Raw genomic sequence first — 25,122 nt, 5'->3', positions numbered from 1 at the left:
TTTCCCCAATCCTGCCAACAACACCATGATTTACCCATTGCAATTACATTTCATCGTCCCCTCTTTCAGCACATATGCAGTTGTATTTCTGGGTTGCGGCACATGACTGCTGATTATGCAGACACTTCAAAAGCACATCAGAGAGAATGACTCCGCTGGGGAGAGAGAAAAGCGAGGCAGGAAATGAGGCTCTCACAGACACGAGTGAAAGAAGCAGCCACAGGCAGGGCATGTGGGAATACACAGCTGCAGGAATACACAGACTGACAAGCCTGTGGACCAATCACAGCTCAGTAAGAGGCTGTTCTGGTGATTCAGGTGTTTATTAGTCTTATAGCTGGAGGACTGTACAGCAGAGCACAAGAAGGGGGTTTAAAATATAAACCGATTTGAGGCTAGCACATTTGGGCATAAATTGCCTCATTTTCATATGGATGTAGCAGAGGTGGCACTTGAAGAACTGCTGTAGGGTCACGGCCCTGCATCTGAACTCTGCTAATCCAACAGGATGCTGATCCGATCCAGCTGGGACCAGCTACGATTACAAGTATCAGCTACTAGGCAGACAATACACACACAGTGTACAAACAATGCATGTGTTTGCAAGCAGACAACCCTAACATAGACAAACCATTGATTCATGTACAAACACAACTAGAATTACAGAAAAACACAAAGCCAGAACATTTACACATGCAGTGACTCATATTCTTGCTGTTCCTCTTGTAAGGCTGATCAATTTATCAAAATAAAATTGAAATCGTGATATGGTTTAGCATAATTATCAAAACTTTAATGCTACAAAAAATTAATGAAATAAATGAGTTGCGTATTTCAGAGCGAAGCGAGGCACTGTGTTTCCACAGCTCTTGATCTGGTGTTTACTCCACACAAACTCATCTCTGCATCTGCTCTGAGGATGACCTGATTATTTTGTTGCAGGTCAGCAGACTTGATTTTGCAGGACAATGTGGGACATGTGGTAGAGCAATAACTTATTATTGTTATATTCATTTGATTTAATCTCTCTCATTAACCGTCTCAGTTATTATCTTACCATTATCTGACTCTATGATTCTATGTCCATCTCTTGCCATACCATGAATTTTCTTGGCAATGGGGTAGGTTGCCAGGTCTGTCCCCAACCCTCTCCATTCCATGGATTGGGACTCACACACACACATTCACACCTATGGTCACTCGAGTATAGCCAATTCACCTACAGTATAGTGTATGTTTTGGGATTTTGGGGGAAAGTGAAACTGGAGCACCAGGAGGAAACCCACACAGACAAAGGGAGGACATGCAAACTCCACACAGAAAAGACTCTTGGCTCGAACCAGGGACCTGCTTGCTGTGAGGCAACAGTGCTACCCACTGAGCCACTGTGCAGCATATTATGTACATAGTACATTGGTTTATGTTCAAAGTAAAGCCTATTTGCAGTGATATTGGATGATAATGTTCTTTATAAAAGCTCAAGTGATACAACACACTACCAATTCTGTGTACTAAATATAATTAATTGAATATAAATTTCTTTAAGCAGTGAATAGGTTGTGCTACTTTATTAGACCATTAAATTGCATGCATTTTTTACTGGAGTACCATCTTGTAGATGTGGCGGTTGTGGACTAATGCTTAGAGATTCTGATTTGTAACTCCGAAGGTCACAGGTTTGATTCTCAATACCGGCAGAGTATTGAACGACTGAGGATGCCCTTGAGCGAAGCACCTAACTCCCAATTGCTCCCAGTTTGGGTCGCTTATAACGTGCATTTGGGAATGCAATATGCTCCGGCCATTATCAGATTTGTAATGAAAACATACACTCACCTAAAGGATTATTAGGAACGCCATACTAATACTGTGTTTGACCCCCTTTCGCCTTCAGAACTGCCTTAATTCTACGTGGCATTGATTCAACAAGGTGCTGAAAGCATTCTTTAGAAATGTTGGCCCATATTGATAGGATAGCATCTTGCAGTTGATGGAGATTTGTGGGATGCACATCCAGGGCACGAAGCTCCCGTTCCACCACATCCCAAAGATGCTCTATTGGGTTGAGATCTGGTGACTGTGGGGGCCATTTAAGTACAGTGAACTCATTGTCATGTTCAAGAAACCAATTTGAAATGATTCGAGCTTTGTGACATGGTGCATTATCCTGCTGGAAGTAGCCATCAGAGGATGGGTACATGGTCATAAAGGGATGGACATAGTCAGAAACAATGCTCAGGTAGGCCGTGGCATTTAAACGATGCCCAATTGGCACTAAGGGGCCTAAAGTGTGCCAAGAAAACATCCCCCACACCATTACACCACCACCACCAGCCTGCACAGTGGTAACAAGGCATGATGGATCCATGTTCTCATTCTGTTTACGCCAAATTCTGACTCTACCATCTGAATGTCTCAACAGAAATCGAGACTCATCAGACCAGGCAACATTTTTCCAGTCTTCAACTGTCCAATTTTGGTGAGCTTGTGCAAATTGTAGCCTCTTTTTCCTATTTGTAGTGGAGATGAGTGGTACCCGGTGGGGTCTTCTGCTGTTGTAGCCCACCCGCCTCAAGGTTGTGCGTGTTGTGGCTTCACAAATGCTTTGCTGCATACCTCGGTTGTAACGAGTGGTTATTTCAGTCAAAGTTGCTCTTCTATCAGCTTGAATCAGTCGGCCCATTCTCCTCTGACCTCTAGCATCAACAAGGCATTTTCGCCCACAGGACTGCCGCATACTGGATGTTTTTCCCTTTTCACACCATTCTTTGTAAACCCTAGAAATGGTTGTGCGTGAAAATCCCAGTAACTGAGCAGATTGTGAAATACTCAGACCGGCCCGTCTGGCACCAACAACCATGCCACGCTCAAAATTGCTTAAATCACCTTTCTTTCCCATTCTGACATTCAGTTTGGAGTTCAGGAGATTGTCTTGACCAGGACCACACCTCTAAATGCATTGAAGCAACTGCCATGTGATTGGTTGATTAGATAATTGCATTAATGAGAAATGGAACAGGTGTTCCTAATAATCCTTTAGGTGAGTGTATATAAACCTGTTGTTAACGAAGGAAGAGCTCTCTACAGTTTTTCGCCAAAATAAAAGCTAGATGATTGAACGTTTGAAAATGAAGAAATTAAAACATACATTTTATTACTGTAATTTTACAGTAAAATAAAACCAAATATATAGATATAAGTTTTTTGCAAACTTTAGCCAGGCTTGGATGAAGGGATGCCCTGTACTTTCTACAGTTGTTGACTGTGTTCCATGGTATATCTAATGCCTTGGAATTTTTTTGTAGCCCTGGCTTGAGTTTGGGAGTGAATAAGCAGCTTTACCAAATGGTTCTCAACATATAAAATACAATAAAAAGCATCCAGGCAGGCCGATTTCAACATGTTACATTGGTGACTTGAATGTACTTAATGAGCAAAGCAACATCAGCTCGTGAAACCGTAAAGCTCACTCTGCCTCGACTGATTATAATGCATGCCACATCTCGTGTGAAACAGCATTAACACTGGTTCTATGTCTCATTATCAGATCTCTTGCACCGTATGATACAATTGCCTGGTTGCTAGGCATCCCATAAAGGACTGAGAAGGAGTGAAGTGTTATAAATAATGTATTTGCATTATCTAATCAACTGACAGGGCAATGGTAGAGAGCCAGAAAGAAGAGAGAGAGAGAAAGAGGGAGGGAGAAAGCAATAGACACAGAGAAAGGACCCAGAGATTCAAAGAAGGCAGATGTATAGGCAAAAAGAGAAAATTATGAGGTGCTGAGTCACAGCGCTCAGTGTGCTTAAACTCATATAACACGAGAACAGAGACTTCAGAGACACCGTGTTTGACTCACATCAGCTGATATCCCTAAATGAAAAAATACCCATCCAGATGCCCTGAGTAATGACTCATACACACGTTCATATGTCCCCCACAGAAACAGATTAATATATGCTGTATTGTATTGTAAAAAGCGCTATATAAATAAATGTGACTTGACTGTAAGAGTAAGCTTTCATGATGGCAACGCTGATTTTTCAATAGACATTACTCCAGTCCTCAGCGTCACATGATCATTCAGATATCATTGTATTATGCTGATTTTGTGCTCAAACAGTTCTTATTATGATTAATGTTGAAAATTGTTGTGCTGATTCATATTTCTGTAAAAAAAAGTGTGATTCACACTTTCAAGTGACACGAAAACGTCTCGGTTACGTATGTAACCCTCGTTCCCTGAGTACAGGGAACGGAGACGTGTCTTCGGGGGAGTTTCCTGACGAATTGGGATCACGCTAGGGAGCCAATTGCCTTCGAAAGAATTAAAACAAGCCAATGAACATTGGCATGCAAGATTTGCATTCCGCGACCCGCCTACCAGCACGGGTATAAAAAGGCGGAAGTAAACATTGCGCAATGCTTTTCGCTGAGGAGCCGAACAGTGTCCAGTCCTCCGCGAAGGTACAGCAACATGGTGACGGGACGACACGTCTCCGTTCCCTGTACTCAGGGAACGAGGGTTACATACGTAACCGAGACGTTCCCTTTCGTCCTGGGAACTCCAACGTGTCGTCGGGGGAGTTCCCTGACGAATTGGGATCCCTATTAAAACGCCATGGTGCTGGCCCCTTCCAGCGCCCAGCTAAGCTACCCTGCAGCAGTTTCTTGAATAAGTTGCGGGAGCTAGCTAGGGAATCACACTGCTGTTCCGCAAGACCCGCACAGTGGATTTGGATAACACTGGGAAAGCGTGCCCTAACCCCGGGGGGGGGGGGTAACGCTGCGGAAACCCAGCCTGCCTGAGGAAGGCCTGGAATACACATATGTACTAACCCATTGGGGTAGTGAAACATATGGCAGTCCCTGAGGTAGTCCCAATCCGAGGGAAGTGGGAGCGTACTCAACAGGGACGACAGAACGAGTCTGTCAAGGGGAAGACACGGCTGAACTGCACGTGGCATCATGGGTCACCGTAGAGACCACTGGAAAAAACACCCAGTCTACCTAGCAACTCCTACTAGAGGTAGCAGACCTGGCGCCAGGCGGTCCGCCACGCCTGGCACCGGAGGGGTGATGGAGGAACTCACGAGGCTCACCGACGTAAGCTCACCCAGAGACTCATACGCTCGGGTGATAGCATCCACTAACCAGTGAGCTAACCTCTGCTTGGAGACAGCCTTCCCCTTCTGCTGGCCTCCGTAACAGACAAAGAGCTGATCTGAGGTTCTGAAGCTTAGCGTTCTGTCAATATAAACCCGCAGGGCGCGGACGGGACAGAGAAAAGCTAGGGCTGGGTCTGCCTCCTCCTGGGGCAGCGCTTGCAGGTTCACTACCTGGTCCACGAAGGGAGTGGTAGGAACCTTGGGCACATATCCGAGCCGGGGTCTCAATACAACATGAGAAAGGCCCGGCCCGAACTCTAGGCACGATTCGTCGACCGAAAAAGCCTGCAGATCCCCGACCCTCTTGAAAGAAGCCAATGCTAACAGGAGCGCTGTCTTAATGGACAGGATATTCAACTCAACTGTTGACAAAGGCCTCAAAGGGAGGACTTTGAAGAGCTCTAAGAACCAGAGCTAGGTCCCAAGAGGGTACAGAGTGCAAGACACGAGGTGGATTTAACCTCCTAGCACCCTTAAGGAATCTGATGATCAGGTCGTGCTTCCCCAAGGACTTACCTTCTACTGCATCGTGATGCGCTGCTATTGCAGCGACATACACTTTGAGGGTGGAGGGAGACAGCCTTCGCTCCAACCCATCTTGCAGGAAGGAAAGCACGACTCTGATCGGGCAAGTTCGGTGGTCCTCCTGACGGGAGGAACACCAAACGACGAACAGGTTCCACTTCAACGCATAGAGGCGCCTCGTAGAGGGGGCTCTAGCGGAAGTGATGGTGTCTACCACTGCCTGTGGCAGGCCATCTAGAACCTCCGCGTCCCGTCCAGGGACCAGACATGGAGTTTCCAGAGGTCTGGACGCGGGTGCCATAGAGTGCCCTGTCTCTGAGAAAGGAGGTCCTTCCTCAGAGGAATCGGCCAAGGAGGGGCTGTCGCAAGGAGCATGAGTTCTGTGAACCAAGTCCTGGTGGGCCAATACAACCTCATCTCGGCAGGAGGGACCGGCTCGATCGCGTCCTTCGCCAGCAGGACGTCGATCTCTTTTCGCAAGACAGGGGCAACCACTGACCGCACACGGGTGAAGTGGACGCCCCTGAACTTGGGAGGCCGGCGTGCAAATTGAATTGCATAGCCGAACTGGATGGTGCGGATGAGCCATCGGGACGGAGTTGGAAGCTCTAGCCAGGCCTCCAGAAACCGTCCCAACGAGCCCACTCGACCCACCGCCGTACAGGAAAACAGGGACCCGGCTCCGGTGGCACAGTTGCGACAGAGAGCGGGGTCTGGGTGTGGAACTTGACGCCAACCTGTTTCCCCCGGGGGGCAGACGGCGGAGAAGGCCCGTGGGCATTCTACTGCGGTCTGCCCAGTGGTGAGGGGAGGGGGAGAGACGAGACACGAGGCCCTGCCTCCTCGTGAGCTGGTCTCTGCGCCTCCGGGCCCAACCGCAGACAGGAGCGACGCACCCGAGGCTGCGCCGCTGCTATCCACAGACTGGGAAGAGGGGAACGGGAGCGATGCCGCCCGGAGACGGCATCCATTGCCATTCTGGCCCTCTTGGGTGGAGGAGACTGTGTGCCCACCAGTCTCGACCGTGGATGACCTGAAGGAGAAGGTAGAAACTGCTCTTTCGATGAAACTTTGGGTACCGCTGACCCAATGGGTGGTCAGCGGTGGAACAGAAAGAAAATGGAACGAAAAATTCTCCACCCGGCCCTCCCCCGGGGGAAGGAGGTGTGCAGAGGCACCCTCCTGAAGAGCAGCATCCCGATCCTCCCTCAGGTCGCCCGTCTCAGGAACGCTTCCCTCCCTTCCTTTTACGGGAAGGGGCCGGGGGCGCCTGAGCGGGCTGGGCCGTCCTCTTGTGACCAGACTTCCGGCCTCCAGGGTTGGACTGCTGCCCTGAAGGAGGAGCTGGCGCAGGAGGACGTCCTCGGCGACGGGAAGCAGCTGGAGGCTCTACGGCAACAGTAGACGGACCAGCAGCAGCCCGTTTCCTGTGCAGGACATGCCGTATTGCTTCCGACTGCTTCTGGGCGGCGGAGAACTCTTGGGCAAAGCTCTACACCGCGTCGCCGAAGAGGCCGCCTTGGGATATGGGGAAGTTGAGAAGTTTGTTCTTCTCAACATCGCGCATATCCGCAAGGGTAAGCCACAGGTGGCGCTCCTGAACCACCAAGGTGGACATCACCCGACCCAGCGAACGTGCGGTGACTTTCGTTGCCCGGAGGGCGAAGTCCGTCGCCGCACGCAGCTCCTGCAGCAGAGCTGGGTCGGGACCACCCGCCTGCAAGTCATGGAGTGCTTTAGCCTGATGGACTTGGAGCAGAGCCATGGCATGCAGGGCGGAAGCGGCGTCTCCACACGCCATGTAAGCATCCCTGGTCAGACCAGAGGAAAACTTACAGGCGCGGGAGGGGAGTGAAGGGGCACCCCGCCAAGTCGAAGCGGTCTTCGGACACAGCTGCATCGCAACCGACCGCTCCACTGGGGGGATTCCCTCGTACCCGTGCGCCGCCCCGCCGTCGAGGGTGGTGAGGAAGGAGGAGCGAGGTTGCCTACGCCTGGTCGCCGGAGGGGCCAGCCAAGACTTCCTCAACTCCTCATGCACTTCAGGGAAGAATGGTACTGGAGTGGGCCACGGGGCAACAGCACGGCCCTCTCCGAGACACCAATCATCCAGCCGCGAATGTTCGGGACCCGGTGGAGGGTTCCACACGAGCCCGACATTCACGGCCGCCCTTTCGAGCATAGCGGCCATTTCTGGATCCGGCTCAGCCGCAGCAACCACACCCGAAGGGGGTAGACCCGCTGAGTCATCACCAGAAGATGACCGCTCTTCCTCCGATGCCACGATCGACATCTGATCCTCAGGCGGCGCCCCGAAGGAGACAACCGGGACCGCACGAGACGGCCCCAGAAGCTCCGCCGGGACAACCAATGGCAGCGAGCTACTAGAGGAGTGAGAAGCCCGAGAGGATCTTTCACCAGTCGGAACGTTCTTCACTGTAATCCTCATACGCTCACCAACAGGAATCACCGAAGTAGCCGCCTGCCGAACTGAACCGGCAGACGAACTAGATCGGGGATTCTCTGAAGGGACTCCCCCATGTTTCAGGGTTCGCAGTCTTGAACGCAGCATCGCCAGAGTCACCACCGCGAGGGACCACCGCGGCAGACACAACGGGGAAACTGCAAGCCTGTGTGCTGCACTCACCCAATACCAGCCGTGAAAACGACTTTTTTTTTTTTTCAGAGAACTCGACCGGCAGCGGGATGCAGTGATCGCTTGAAGCGCCGTCACACCAGCGACAGAGGATCTTCTTCCTTTCTTCTCTTTAATAATTCTTCAGGCAAAACAGCAGCTCACACAGAGACACACTGGAGGCTCCGAAGCAAAAAGCATTGCGCAATGTTTACTTCCGCCTTTTTATACCCGCGCTGGTAGGCGGGTCGCGGAATGCAAATCTTGCATGCCAATGTTCATTGGCTTGTTTTAATTCTTTCGAAGGCAATTGGCTCCCTAGCGTGATCCCAATTCGTCAGGGAACTCCCCCGACGACACGGAGTTCCCAGGACGAAAGGGAAGTGTATTTTTCATGATTCTTTGATGAATAGAAAGTTAAACAGCATTTATTTAAAACTGAAATATTTTGTAAAATTTTTGACCAATTAAATGAACAAACAAACAAACAAATACATTTAAATACTTTCAATTGTAAAGTATTTTTATATATTATGTCGGTATTGGTTTTATTCAAAGGGTCAAGGTTTGACTGGTCAGCATGACCAAAAAGAATGCTAATGAATAACTTTCATAAACTTAATAGAAATTGTATTATAATAATGAGAATCTTATCGTGGAGAGACTGGATAAAGCCACCGGGAAATGGGAAGCTGGCAGAGAGAGACTGGACTGGAGACTCGTGCGAATGTCTGGAGACTAATTGCCGTTGCAAACGGAGAGGCTGATTGCTTTGATCTAAAGTAAATACTGTTGATGTGTTTGTTTTTGTTTTATCGAAAGAGTCAAATAAATGCACAAGTCTCAGTAAGCTGACCCTGTCTTCCTCCTTCCTTACTCTGAACATTATCACACTGGTACAGAAACCCGGGAAGGAAGAAAGCCACCACCGACATGACCATGCCCCGTCCACTCACATGCCCTTAACAAAGTTGGGGCACGTGAGGATGACCCGGAGGCTTTAATTGATCTCTTTGAGAGAACCGCGGAGGCATGCGAGTAGGGGTTGCACCTCTAGGCACCTCACGATTCGATTCGATTATGATTCAGAGGGCTGCGATGCGATGCTAAAACGATTATCGATGCATCTTTTTGTGTGTGTGTGACTATTTGGTACTTTTAAGGCAAAGTATTTATAATGACCTATAAAGAATTTACTTCCAATATCTTTTATTAATAAAACAAATGGAAGTGATTTGGCAAGTCAACTGTAAGGTTACGTTTGCCAGCATATGTCCAGGAAAATAAATGTGTGCCTGTACTAGCAGCATTCTTGTAGTAAATGAATACAAACTTCAACATATTCTGAATCTCTAACATAAAATAATAGAATTCTAACCAACATCCTCCTGTTATGTGCAATGAGCAATATAATCCTTCAGACAAAAAATAAATAAATAAATAATAGAATCACAAGAATAAAATCACAAACAGCTCTCATACCAAAATAATACTTGTGGAGTTACGCATATTCTGAATAATTAGTGACATACAAAGCTGCCCAATAAATAATGAGTCTAAGACTTATGACTTGAAATTGTTGCTGTATACCACAATCAAAAACAGCTTATACAAAAAAAAAGTACATGATCATCTTTAGAGAGCAACGTCAAAATGTAACTTTTAGTGACTGGCATTGCACTGATACACACTGTGACTGTGAAGGCCAGTACAGTAAACCTACGTATAACGTACGTATAACAGATATTTTTACAGCATACTGATGTGAAAACAATAAAGAAAGCAGCCCTCAATGAAATTATGCCAATTTTCCATACGTTAGCTTATAACAAAAAGGATGCCGTTTGGATTTCGTGCGATTTCCAGGCATTGCACTTCAGCGCTTCAGAGTTCCACCTTTTTTGTTTCGTCAATATTACGATATTAGAAAATATATTTTTTTTAGAAAATATATTTTTGATATTTGTGAATCGATTCAGAATCGCCCACATTCGCATTGCGATGCATCTAAGAATCTATTTTTTCCCCCACCCCTACATGTGAGTGGCCACAAGCCCACTGGCCGGTGCGACTCATCCAGCCGCTTTAGGGAGAGGCGCAAGTGGCAGCTGCCGGTCCAGAACCTCCTGCTCTAGGAAGACCTGAAGCGAGCCATCCTACAGTGGGTCGGCCTCAGCCCAGAGTAAAAACGCCAGCGCTTCTGATCACTGGACCTGGGCAAGAGTGGCCGGTCCTTCATAATATCTCTGGGATGTGTGCCACAGATGGCTGTTTTCTGGGGGAAGCGACGATGAGTGCAGTGGGTCCAGTGCCACCGCCGATATCGCTGGACCTGGCCATTCAACTGGTGGAGGACCAGATGGTGGCGTGCCCCGGGATTGGTGAATCGCTGCCATCTGTCGCTTTCTCTCTCCCCTCCCCAATGGTTTCCCCCACTCTCTCTTCCTCTAAACTGGTCCCTCTCCCTAGTTCCTGTGTAAATCTCCCTCCTCGAGCCCAACCCCGATGGAGGGGTGGTTCGGCTCCTGAACCTCCAGCTGGCCAGAGAGGACTGTCCAGAGTGCAGGTGCAGTGTTAGCTCCCGTTCCTCCGCTCTCTTCACGTCAATTCCTTGACCCACTTCCAGCCACTAGGGACACTTTGTTGACAGGTGTCCGGTGATGGAGGTGGGGACACTGATCTGGGTTTCGGATGCACTGCAGGCTGTCCCAGATCAAGCTGACTTGTACCAAATACCTGTGAGTTTTAAGGGGGGTGCTTATTAGTGGTCGACCAATATATCGCCAAGGCCGATATATCGGCCGATATTTGGCATTTTTGAAATATCGGCATCGGCCGATAAGTTTTTCTGATTGGCCGATGTGTTGAAAGCGGGACTTTTATTTTGACGGCGCTCCAGACTTTTATTTTGACGGGCGGCGCTGAGAACACCAGCGCCAGAAGAGAACGGCAACGGCAGCTCCTCAGATAATGTCAGATCAAACAGCGCTCACTCACATTCTCCGTCTTCATTAATTTACGATCTCTGTCAGTCATATCTAATACTTTGTTTGACAGAACTGGTAAACAAAGTAAGTAAATGGTAACTTATACTAAGTAAGTAAAGTACAGCGTTTGCTTTTATATTATTTGTAACAGAAAAGGCAAACAATCAGGCTAAAATACTTTCTCATTTGCCGTCAACATTCAGCAAATGCGCATCTACGTCATTTAAACAAATCTCTGAATATCTAATAAACATTTAATTTCACAAACCTTGCAGATTTAATTGAATCCAACTGTGATATCTTGTGAAGTGTGCACTACTGTCTGCAAGTGACGGTCGGTCCGTGCGAAGTGAGTGAATGCGAACAGAAGATCAGCTTCACAGGAGACGTGATCGAAAAACTTTAAATCCTTCATTTTAAAATATGCTGATATATAACCAGTGGCCAACTGTGTCATATTCATATCGTTTTCACTGTGTTGTATGTAAAATTAGCGTTACCTTGTCTTTATTTGAAAAAATATGATTACCAGTGTGCACGAAATTACCAGATCTACGTCATTTAAACAAATCTCTGAATATCTAATAAACATTTAATTTCACAAACCTTGCAGATTTAATTGAATCCAACTGTGATATCTTGTGAAGTGTGCACTACTGTCTGCAAGTGACGGTCTGTCCGTGCGAAGTGAGTGAATGCGAACAGAAGATCAGCTTCACAGGAGACGCGATCGAAAAACTTTAAATCCTTCATTTTAAAATATGCTGATATATAACCAGTGGCCAACTGTGTCATATTCATATCGTTTTCACTGTGTTGTATGTAAAATTAGCGTTACCTTGTCTTTATTTGAAAAAATATGATTACCAGTGTGCACGAAATTACCAGATTACTGAGTGCCCTGTTACAGTGTTTACTTTCTTTTTATTCACATATTCATATATTTCTAAACAATTACTTCTTTGTGAAATATACTGTAATAGGATTGCAAATTTAAGAAGTTGCCATCTAAAGTATAAAAGCATGTTTATTTAAAAAAATTGTTTTATAATTTATTCATAATTTATTAAATATTGATTAAAATAAATACATATAAAAATATCGGCTTTATATCGGCCATCGGCCACCCTGCTCTCCAAGATATCTGCATCGGCCATCAAAAAAACAATATCGGTCGACCACTAGTGCTTATCAGGCTTTGGTGGATTCAGGATGTAACCAAACCTCGATTCATCAAAGCCTGATTCAGCCCGAGGCATTGGATAAGAGCTGCATGGTTCAGGTGTGTACATGAGTCTGTACATGGGGATGTGGTGACATATCCAGTAATGCCTGCTGTTATTCAATTTAGCATAGTGTATTGGTCACAGTAAACCCACGCTTCTGACATCCGCTAATATTAGGAACAAATTGGCCAGCTTTTAGCCAGTTATTGTGGTATTTGTGTGCGGATGTCTCTTGTGGTAAGAGAGAGCATGAAAGGGGTGAGGTCATGCAGCCAGGGGAAAGAGCGCTATTGAGAGGCTAATCCTCACAGACCGTGATGACTTTCCCCTCGAACAGTCTCAGGATGAGACATTAAAACATGCTTTTGAACAGGTCTGTTCTATCGATGGTCAGCTTCAACCAGCTCGACCACTCTCCTATCCATATTTAGCTATTTTAAAAGATAGGTTGTATTGAGTGACCCAAGACACGCAGACAAATCAAGATACAACCCAATTATTAGTACCAAAAAAGCCACCGGGATATGCTTTTCCAGGCGGCTCACTGTAATCCTATGGCAGGACATTTAGGACAAGCAACGACAGTAAATCGTCTCATGATCCGATTCTATTGGCCAGGCATACGTGACAATGTGATCAGGGCATGGCATTTATGACATGAACATTAAACAAACTTTACAGATTATTGGGCATTAAATTGATTCGCACCAGCGTCTATCACCCACAAACAACCGGCATGGTGGAACGTTTAAATCGCACAAATCTCAAACACCAACAAAAAGTCAAACAAATCTCATTCACCACCATATTGAGACCGAGCAGGGCGTGGTGGTGCACAGCCGGCCGTATCGTTTATCTAAACACAAAAAAAGGAGGTTCAGACTGAATTAGAGGCGGTGCTAGAAACAGGAGTAATAGAACTAAAACCTATGCCTAAAAACAATGGCTCTGTACAATTCTGTGTGGATTATTGCACGGTGAATGCTGTGTCGAAATTTTACGCATATCCAATGCTGCAGGTTGACGAATTGCTTGATCGGCTTGGTACAGCTCGTTTTTATTCAACACTGGAGTTAACTGAAAGGTATTGGCAGATCTCCTTATCGCCTATTTCCAAAGAAAAAACAACCTTCACAACGCCGTTTTGATTGCACCAATTTGTTACGATTCCTTTCAGGTTGTTTGGGGCGCTGGCCAATTTTCTCAGATTCTCCGGGATATTACAGAAGGTTTGTGCCAAATTATTCGGACCTCACCAGCCTGCTGACTGACCTAACTAAAAACAAAGCACCAGATCCGGTCCAGTGGACAGAGCTGTGTCAGCAGGCTTTCTCCCAGGAAAAGGCTGCTCTGTGTGGTGGGCTGCAATTACACTCTCCTGACTTTTCTCTCCCTTTTTTGTTGCAGACTGACGTGTCGGACAGGAGGCTTGGAGTGGTCCTGTCCCAGGAGATAGAGGGAGAGGAGTCGTAAGCTCTCTAAGCGAGAGACATAGTACAGCACCATTGAAAAAAAGTGTCTGGCGATTAGATGGGCCATTCTCACCCTCCACTATTATCTCCTGGAATGGGAATTCACTCTCTGTTCAGACCACGCGCCCCTGCAGTGGCTCCACCGCATGAAAGATACCAATGCACGGATCTTTGGGGTGGGGTTGGGGTGTAATAACTCGATCTTCCAATGAAATGATTCTGGTGATGTATTCCAGACTTCTTCAATCATTTAGTCAAGTTAAACCTCACCCCTTTCTTATAACAGATTGCAAGCTCACATTTGTAATGTATATCGTGGTCTCAAGGAGATGCATGACGCAGAATTAACAAACAAAGGTACTTTAATAAACACTTGGAGAATACACAGATAAGTATTACCACATAACATAAGGATGAGAGCTGACAAGGAACTAAACAGAACAGGGAGTATATATTCACAGAGTTAACAAGGGAACTAAATGGGAGAGATGTGAACATAATTATTAACTAATGAGTAACCAAGGAAACTATCAAGGGTATGGAGAACACTTCACTGAAAAAATATACCAGAAACCTAAATACATGATCAAAAACACAATGAAACTAAACATAATTCTGACAACATTCAGATCTACCTCGATCCAATCAACAACCGATGGACAGCTAAGTCCCACCCAACAATTATATCTTTCTCCATAATCTTTTTCACTCACATGTAAGTCATAATACAAAAGAAAAAAATATGTTGCTATTTCCGTTACATTGACTTGTGTGAATTGGAAATATTTCTATGAGATTTACCTGGTTTTGGAACAACATGTGAGTAAATTGTGTCATAATATTCTACTTTTAGAAGTAGGTGAAAAAATAGGCTCTGAAATACATTGTCTCTCAGAGGATTGGCGGGCGTAACGAGAGCACTGGTCTCTCTAGTCGTAATGAACAGAAATGTTTAACTTCTTCCCATTGGATCCATTTGGAGAATTCCCTCAAAACTCCACTTCAGTTCAATCATAGCAGCTCAAGTCAGAGAAATCAGTGGTGTGATGTTCTGATGAAGACAGGCTGTCTGTATGTCTGTGTGTGTGTGTGTGTGTGTGTGTGTGTGTGTGTGTGTGTGCGTGTGTGAACTATGCAGGGCATCACCAGCAAGCACAGAATTAGTTCTCATCAGCTCAGGGAATTTATATTTTACGTCTTTTGTCCAAAAATAGTGGGGACGCGTACTCTGATTGGCTAGATATACAGTAGGAAGAAAATGGCCTAGCTTCACTTCGGTTACTCCAGTGAAGATGAGTAATGAAGGGCCTGACATTATGCAGTCACAATGAGAGCAGAGAGTGGAGGCAGAGCTAATGTTAGCACACATCACTGTGGGTTGTAAAGATGCACATACTGTACTGTATGTACAGTAAGTTGCATATGCAACGACTTAATCAAAATATCCCAAGTCACCTTCAAAGCTTTATATGTTATGAAAAATGCATTAATATTAATTTATATTCTCTTAATATTTATTTTTTCTCTTTTGCTTTAATAACAGCAGCACTGAAGCTGCATGAACACCACAAGTTTCACAAGATCCTGTTCTCTAACATGATTTGAAAATGATCAGAAGAGCATCATGAGCTTCTATGGACGCAAGAACGTCTGACCATCTGTACAAAGTAAATGACTAAAATGGCAGACTTTCAATGTGATCTCATACCAGCGGATTATTTTAGTATGTGTTCTTTTAGTGTTTATTTATATACAATTATAGTATTTATTAATATTCTAAATTAACTTTTATTTTTATATTTTATCTTATTTGAATTTTAGTTGAAGTTTTAGTCATTTTGTTACGTGATTTTGTTCTATATTTTTATTTAGCTTTTTGTTTATTTGTTTTTAGTATTTAGTACTTCATTTAAAATTGATTTTTAAGGCAAGACACTATAGGATAAGTGATACTAATAATGTTAAATATATATATATATATTTTTTTTTATTAAAGCAGAACATAGAACAAAACACAGTTAGACAATACCATCAATACAAAACACATAGAACAGAAAGTAGCATGTACGTGCAATTATGTGAAGTGAAAAGATTATAAAAAGAATATACACACACACACACACACACACATATATATGATCCTAAGAAAGGTGAGAAATCAGCCCAGAACTACATGGGAGGAGCTGGTCAATGACCTGAAAAGAGCTGGGACCACCGTTTCCAAGGTTACTGTTGGTAATACACTAAGACGTCATGGTTTGAAATCATGCATGGCACGGAAGGTTCCCCTGCTTAAACCAGCACATGTCAAGGCCCGTCTTAAGTTTGCCAATGACCATTTGGATGATCCAGAGGAGTCATGGGAGAAAGTCATGTGGTCAGATGAGACCAAAATAGAACTTTTTGGTCATAATTCCACTAAACGTGTTTGGAGGAAGAAGAATGATGAGTACCATCCCAAGAACACCATCCCTACTGTGAAGCATGGGGGTGGTAGCATCATGCTTTGGGGGTGTTTTTCTGCACATGGGACAGGGCGACAGCACTGTATTTAGGAGAGGATGACCGGGGCCATGTATTGCGAGATTTTGGGGAACAACCTCCTTCCCTCAGTTAGAGCATTGAAGATGGGTCGAGGCTGGGTCTTCCAACATGACAATGACCCGAAGCACACAGCCAGGATAACCAAGGAGTGGCTCTGTAAGAAGCATATTAAGGTTCTGGCGTGGCCTAGCCAGTCTCCAGACCTAAACCCAATAGAGAATCTTTGGAGGGAGCTCAAACTCTGTGTTTCTCAGTGACAGCCCAGAAACCTGACTGATCTAGAGAAGATCTGTGTGGAGGAGTGGGCCAAAATCCCTCCTGCAGTGTGTGCAAACCTGGTGAAAAACTACAGGAAACGTTTGACCTCTGTAATTGCAAACAAAGGCTAATGTACCAAATATTAACATTGATTTTCTCAGGTGTTCAAATACTTTTTTGCAGCTGTATCATACAAATAAATAGTTCAGACCCCAATTTCAGACCCCTCCATGATTTCTAAGTGGGAGAACTTGCAAAATAGCAGGGTGTTCAAATACTTATTTTCCTCACTGTATATATATTTATGCAATTTATGTACATATGTATGTATGTATGTGTGTGTGTGTGTATATATATATATATATATACACACACACACACACACATACATACATATGTACATAAATTGCAAAAGAACAAATATATATATATATATATATATATATATATATATATATATATATATATATAAAATGGGGGGGGGGGGGTATTGGGTCAGATCGCTATTCAGGGGCATCAAAGTGGAACTAAATATCTATTAGTTTTAGGGTTCAAGATGTTAAAGTGAGTGAGTGTGATGCACAGCATGTGTCTGTGGATGTGTGTCACTCACCAGGTGCAGCAGTATATGGTGTCCTCTGGGGTTGATGGCGAGAGCTTCATCGTACAGGCTCTTGGCCTCGGTGTCGTTGCCCCTAAGCTCAGCCACACGGCCCTTGAGCAGCAGCACAGAGTGTGAGGTGGGGAAGAGAGTTCCTGCCTCCTGCACACAGAACTGAGCTTCCTTCATCCGCCCGTCAGCGGCAAACAGCTCCCCTGGTCGGCACGGTATCACAAAACATACAAGAGATCAAATGAGAGCAATAATAAACCATTTTGATGGCATAATTGTTTTTGTGACATTACACTAAAATGATATTATTACAGTTACAACTCTCGTTTCAGTGACAGCTTTGTCATATTGTGAGATTTAAAATGCAGCTTAGGCAACATATTTGCAATCGCAAATGCACGATGACCTTCTCCCCTTTTTACCTTTAAATCTCACACTCAGGCTCAAAGAGGGATATTCATGCTCATGTCTAAATAAGGCCATGTGTAGAGTGCTGTACAAGCATCTGCAGCTCTACTCTAGCATTTAGGACTCCCCACAGCAAATAAACAGTTCTTATCAACTTCTGCCTGTTGTGTATTTGTGTTTGTTCAAACAGAATCACTGGTAGGAGAATTTAGGCAGCTATTACACACACAAAAAAAAAGGTAGATTTGAAAATTGCATACATGTATAGTGCTTCCAAGATAGCAGCAGTGTATTTACATTTTTATTCACACCTATCTGCAATTAATTCAGACTGAACTGCTTATTCAAACTATGTTTTGTAGATAATTGCAGCCTTAAGATGTGGCCAGTCATTTTAATAGGAATTCAAGCAATCGGAAGTTTGAGTGAGGGCAAAAGATTTCCCTACGCAGATTCAGCACTGAAATACAAATGAATTAAAGCTATATATATATATATATATATATATATATATATATATATATATATATATATATATAAAACAGAAACTAATAAAAATGTCAAAACACAACAAAATTACCAAAACTTAAAGGTGCAATAGTTGATCTGGGTAATGCTAACTTTCGCCTGCTAGAATTAAAAGCATACGATCCCACCCTCACTGCAAATCGGCATCCAAACACGCTGATGACGTATGATGTGTGAACAGGCTGTGCAGTGGTATGCAAAACGCACGTCGACTGACAGGGAACACATAGTAGCATTTCATTCGGACCGAATGCAATAATTGAACAAACGTTTTATGGTCCTACACCTTCCACAGACGATATATATTTATAAAAATACATTTAGACCGTTTAAAATAGTGATTGCTATCAGGATGAGACTTTCAACCAGCATAACAAAAATTGTTTCTGTAGAGAATCACTTATTGCACCTTTAATATAAAAACTGTAAATGTAAAAATAAAAACTAATTCAAAATATTATGAAATACTTTAATAATAAAATAACACTGGTTTGAAAGTGACCTTTGCGTGAGCTGCATTTCATACATCGCTACACTATAGACAATGGTCCTTTTTCCCACGGCAAAATTTTGCGAATGTTTTGGTTTTAAAATATAAGATCTCCCACTGATTTTGTTGAAATGTTCAACATTCAAAATGTAACAGTGCTGGCGTTGTTGTAATATTTGCATACTGAAGTGTAACTGGTCTTCTTTCTGGTAATTATTTGCATACTTAGTTGTGATAGGCTTTTCTTGCATCTATTACCATCAATAGCTGTCTTTGCACTGCAAACACAGTTTTGTGCTATGTTGTTTCTTCACAGACAACACATGCTGAGTGGCATAACAATGAAATTAAACATTTAAATGTTAAAAATACATTTATTTGAAACATTTGAATTATTTATTATATTATTGTGTTATTCTGATACAAAGCACATAAAAACACAGACAGATTACAAATGACAGCTGATGCAAAAAATATGTGCTACATGGTGGACTGTGTTCAGTGGGCCCTTGCGCTCAGTACTATTTTGTACTATGAGTGTGACATCACGCCCATTCTTTCAATGGGCCGCTCTTGTGCTCTCACATTTACTCATTTGTACAGAACCAGGATATGTCCCATTTTAGACAGGAAATGAACCCATGCCAGAGGAATGCTGGGAATGGGAACAAGAGGGCACAAACACCCAGTATAAGATCCATGGGAAACGCATTTCATGCAGAGTAGCATATAAATAACGCAAAAATAACATCCAAATAATGTCATAGTACGTCAGTGACTTCCCAAATGTATTAAAGTCAACATGAGTACAGAAAAAAATCTAAAAAAACAGTTCCAAACTTGATATATGAAACACTTTACTTTCAGCTGACGTCATCTAGGCAAATATGTATGTTAGTGTTATAAACATGCGGAACCAGTTTGGTAATTGCTTCCGTCCGGAGCAAAATTGCCGTGATGCGGAGGTGACGCAGGCATTTTGTACAGCGGTGGACAGGAATAAAACTAGACCAGAAAAATGGGAAAGTGCAAATTCCATTAGAAGTGGATATTTAACGCAATTAACGCAGCATCCGTAAATTTTTGTCATCCTTTGGCAAGCTTTACATTATGATCCCGCTCTAATTCATGCAAATACTTTGAACCTGAACTTGGCTTTAACAAACAGTAACACACACAATTATGCCAAAATGTCCGTTTTGTCGAGTATCCTCATAACATAAGAGCATTCTTGAGTTAAATAAAGTCTTAAATGAACGTGAAGAGTTGTGAGAGAATGAGGCTCGTGTGAGATCCACGTTTCTGTCAGCAGCGACTGGTCTTTCAGATTCTGTCTGACAGTAAAGTTAATCAAAGAACAGTTTTGATCAAAGTTCAAAGAACAGAACATAATTTTTAACCATACATCAATAGCTGTATTAGTACCAGTGACACTGACCTTCATTCATAAAAAAGATGCCATTAACCCTTTAAAACCGGATGTGTCGTCGACGACACAGCCAACCAAGCTGTATTCATGTCACTGTAACTCTTCAACCGTTTGCACTATCAAAATAATTTAAATAGTTCCTGAAAGTAGACATCATGCGCTTTTCGCCAATATACGGCTTATTACGGTAATGTCATGCTTTCCGTCTGCAAATGACAGCAGCGCGAGATGGAAGGATTTGAACAGAGAGATTTGACGCGCGGCATGTTAAGAGTGTTTTGGATTGCATAAAATAATAAAAGAAACGAACAAATACATGGCGAAAGAAGTGTTAGACAGCAGAAGAGGGGATTGGGATGATTTTTAATGAAATTTGGGAGGCAGATGGCCGTTACTCTTTCACGTATGTAAGCATGTAGTGCGTGCGTGTGCATGCTTGAATAGGTGCATTTGTATGTGTGTGTGTATGAAAAAAAGTATCCTAAATGAAAACTGTGCAACTCAATGTCACAAAAAACACTTGTATATATGTATTATAGTTCATTTTTCAACTTTAAAGTGTTAGTTTCTTTCGTAAGAAACTACATGTAAGCATGTAGTGCGTGCGTGTGCATGCCTATGAACGCGTGCATTTGTATGTGTGCGTGTATGAAAAAAAGTGTCCTACATGAAAACCGTGCAACCCAATGTCACAAAAAAGACTTGTATATATGTATTATAGTTATTTAAATTCTATTTACAAACTCACCACACACAATAATGGTCAATAACTGTAATTTGTTGAAAGCTTACCTTTTTCTGAAAAAGATGACACCTTGCACATGAAGATAGCACATTGTTTTAGAATTTTACAGTCAAAAAATCTAATTATGTGAAAAACACCTATTTTAGCTTCAGGTTCTAAAGGGTTAAACAAATATTTGAAATATACTGTCTTTATGTTGTTTCTACATTAATTTGGAGATTAATTGTGAAATTATTACATTATAAAATATATAAACCTACAAAAATGTATGTCTTTTTAATTGTGATTAATCACGATTAATCACAGAAAAAAACTGTGATTGAGTTATTTTTTTTAATCGATTGAACGCACAAATATATATATATATATATATATATATATATATATATATATATATATATATATATATATATTATACATTATATATTATCTGTGGTTAGTGTCATGTATGGCATTAAAAAGTTTAAAATGGAATCAAAAAGCATTACATTTAATTTGAAGATACCTGCAGAAACCCTGTTACTGCAAACATCAAAGCGGTAATTTAATTCTGGTTAACGTTAATAAAATGTAGAGATATAAGAAATAATGATATTCAAAAACGAAGTGTAATTTCTACACTTATGACGTACCTGCTTGCAGCCAGATGCGCTCCAGGGTGGTCCAAATGTAGGCAGGGCCGTGTCTGTGGGTGGAGCTGAGGGCTGACACCTCCGACATGGCCTGTTCCAGACGGGACACCGCGATAGACGGAGCGCTCTGAGACCCTGACACAACATGACACACATCTCAGTTACATAAACACACATGCAATCACACATGCTCATGATACACACCGGTCTCTGTCTCCTGGAAGTCTGGGAGGGTAAGATGGAGGCCGCTGGGTTTCCTGCTCAGTGGGCCTGGATCAGGGGGAATGCTACTAGTGTCATCCTCCTCACTGGAACACATGAAATCACATCATCTCTTCACATGAAAATACTGGGCTATAAATACACAGACTAAATAAGGAAATTAACAAAGCTACTAGCTACAGAAACAAATCAGGACATATAGGCCGTGTGTCCACCAAACTGTTTTTTCCTGAGGCTAGCTTCATTTTTCAATTGTTTTCAATGGGAGCTGAGCGATCGTCGTTTTTTTTCCGGTTGCCGAGAGCTGAAGAATATTCAACTTTGGTAAAACGCAACACTCATCACTGTCACTTTTTACCCAGCCGTCCAATCACAGTGGAGGAGGGGCGGGACAAATACCACAGCGACCACGTCCTGCTGGGACAATGGCAACAGACGAGAACAACGGAACAAAACCATTGAAAACAAAAGTCAAAGCAAATACTTTACATTGTATCAACATTTTTCATATTCAGAAACATACTATCTGGGAAATCAGATATTAGTAACAATTCTGCGGATATTCCATATCATATAGCACATATACTGTCTCAACTGAAAAAAAAATGCTGCGCCACTGAAGCGCACGCAGGAAGATGTTTTCAGAAGAGCGCTGGCGTTATTAGCTTGCTAAAACACTTTGGTGGACACACGGCCATAGGGTGCTTCACAAATGGAAGGCTGCATCCTAGTGAGACTGTATCCTTCCTAGTCTAGTTCTTTGGAGGCTTGTAGGCTGGAGTCCTCCTCAGCGTATATTTTTTCATACGATATTGATATTCATCCCGATATACATTTACCGGGGAGGGAAGGGGAAGAAAATGCTTTCCACATATTTGTTAGACCTTGAGAATGAATGTAAACTTGTTTGTTCCAAATTAAACACTGCAGAGTAGCTACCCTTTAATTTGGGGCCCCTTTAAAGGGTTAGTTCACCCAAAAATGAAAATTCTGTCAGTAATTACTCACCCTCATGTTGTTCCAACCCCGTAAGACCTTCGTTCATCTTCGGAACACAAATTAAGATATTTTTGATTAAATCTGAGAGCTGGCTCACTCCTCAATAGGCTTCTAAGACATTACGTGCAACACAGACGCGCTGTGCTAAAACACTACGTGAAATAACTTGAGGCCCAGAGAGAAGGAAATGAATAGTGGAATAAAGTCGTTATTTTTGTGTTTTTTTTGCACACAAAAAGTATTCTCGTCGCTTTATAAACTTAAGATTGAGCCACTGTAGTCACTTGGACTATATTAACGATATCTTTAATGCATTTTCTGGGCCAGCAAGTTATAATGTCTTAGAAGCCTATGGAGGAGTGAGCCAGCTCTCAGATTTAATCAAAAATATCTTAATTTGTGTTCCGAAGATGAACGAAGGTCTTACGGGGTTGGAACAACATGAGGGTGAGTAATTACTGACAGAATTTTCATTTTTGGGTGAACTAACCCTTTAAATCCTTTTTGTTTTTGTCTAAATTCAGTTTTTTTCCCTTTATTTTGGTTTAATACAAATTTATATAAACTTTAATAATTTAATCAAATGATCAAACAAAACAAAACATTAAAAAACAATTTTTCAAATAAGATGCTGCACAACAGAACTGTATACATTTAAAATATGGATGAAAAAATATCTTGGTTTTATGATATTCCTTAGAAATAATAATAATATTATTATTATTATCATAATAATATTATTATTACTTTGAGAAGTACATTTTAGTATAGGCAGTATTTCTGTCGTAATTTCTTGAAGTAAAACCAAACTTTTATTTTGACAGTTTGTCGTGAAGAACTTTGTATTTGAGGGTAGTTTTTCCTAGTGAAAAGCTTGTGAAGTGACCCTCAAAGAAGCTCTGGAGATGAATTTCATGTGTTCATGTCTTTACATATTGAGACAGCAGATGATGAAAACACCGTAAGCGTCACATGCGTGTGAGTTTGTGTATCATCAGATGATTCATTCACACACAGACACGCAGAAATCATTTAAAAATTATTAGTGACATGCACTGACTGGCTGTTGACGCTTTATTTCTGGTGTGTAATAGGCTGTTAGATTAATCCATACTGAGTAAAAATGTCCAGAGCTTATCTGTTATCTACGTAAAAGCCATACCTCAGTATTAAACGCTAGAAGGAGATGGTCTAGTAAGTGCACATGGCCATGTCACATGTGTTCCCGCCCCCATGGTCACAGCACAAAAATACTATTACAACTAATTTAGTTAATTTGATTATTTTTGGAAAAATACTTTGAATAAAAAATCTTAACTGACTAATGGAAAATTAACTGGCTTACAGTATTGGCAGTTTAGTGTTAAGTGATTAATTTACACCAAAACAAAAGATAACATCTCCGAAAACATTATTTTTGTCTTACATTTCATAATGAACTCAGAAATCAAGCTCAGCGCCGACTCATTTTTCGTCAGTTCTTTTTCATGAATTGGAAAGTGTGCAATGGATTGTGGGTGATTGAAGAGCGTGAAGGATACACTTGATGCATCCTTCAAAATGGGCTGAATGAAGGACGCGAAATGAAGGCTTTAAATTGAGAATGCCTTCAGCGGCGCTTGATGACGTGGCAGCCGAGATATGCAGCCTTACCAAGACACAGCCTTTTGTTTGTGAAGCACCCATTAGCACAAGTAACAAGAAGAGAGGAACAACGGAGCAAAATGAATATCAAAATTAAAAAAAAGAGAGTTTTTTTGGAACAGAGACGTGACATATACACACATTACCTGAGTCGGGTAAAATCATAGCGACTTTGCCACAACTGCAGCATTTCTGCACAGGTCTGTAAAGCTGCAGCAGGTCCGAACAAAACCTCCTCCAGCTTCACTTTGGTAAAGAGAAGACTAAAACACGCAAAAACAAGAACAATTAATAAACTACGCACCAAAAAAGAGACAGAGTAAGAATGTTCTGGCTCCTACAAAAGCAGGAAGTGCTTCTGCTTAGTACTTTAGTCAAAACCTAACAATACGTTATAAAAATGTACACTTCGAAAGTTTGGTGTAAGTTTCTTTTTTAAGATATGAATACTTCTAATTAGCCAGGATGCATTAAATTGTTCAAAAGTGATAGTAGCGATATGTATAATGTTACAAAAGATTGCTATTTCAAAGTCTTTTGAACTTTCTATTCATCAAAGAATCCTGAAAAAAAAAAAAAAAATGATCACGCTTT

The 25,122-nt window shown here is 42.5% G+C and overlaps 1 protein-coding gene across 4 annotated transcripts in view; it reads right to left on the bottom strand.

Moving 5' to 3' along the window:
• ttc7a (tetratricopeptide repeat domain 7A) overlaps window positions 1–25,122 on the bottom strand; it is a 79,328-nt gene that overhangs the window by 4,372 nt on the left and 49,834 nt on the right. For 3 of the 4 annotated variants that reach the window (XR_014603621.1, XM_084093837.1, XM_084093838.1), the window contains exons 17-20: window positions 24,675–24,791; window positions 21,868–21,971; window positions 21,664–21,798; window positions 17,432–17,634 (exon numbers count right to left, since the gene is read on the bottom strand). Coding sequence is in view for 2 of the 4 variants with exons in the window: in XM_084093837.1 (XP_083949963.1) it covers window positions 17,432–17,634; window positions 21,664–21,798; window positions 21,868–21,971; window positions 24,675–24,791 (559 nt within the window). In the remaining 2 variants the exon portion in view is untranslated. The remainder of the gene's footprint in view (window positions 1–17,431; window positions 17,635–21,663; window positions 21,799–21,867; window positions 21,972–24,674; window positions 24,792–25,122) is intronic. The other variant, XR_014603620.1, reaches the window with a different exon arrangement.

The sequence above is a fragment of the Abramis brama genome, assembly GCF_963993115.1.
Source record: "Abramis brama genome assembly, chromosome: 19".
NCBI classification, from domain to species: Eukaryota; Metazoa; Chordata; class Actinopteri; order Cypriniformes; family Leuciscidae; genus Abramis; species Abramis brama.
This window is presented reverse-complemented; position numbering and strand designations above follow the sequence as displayed.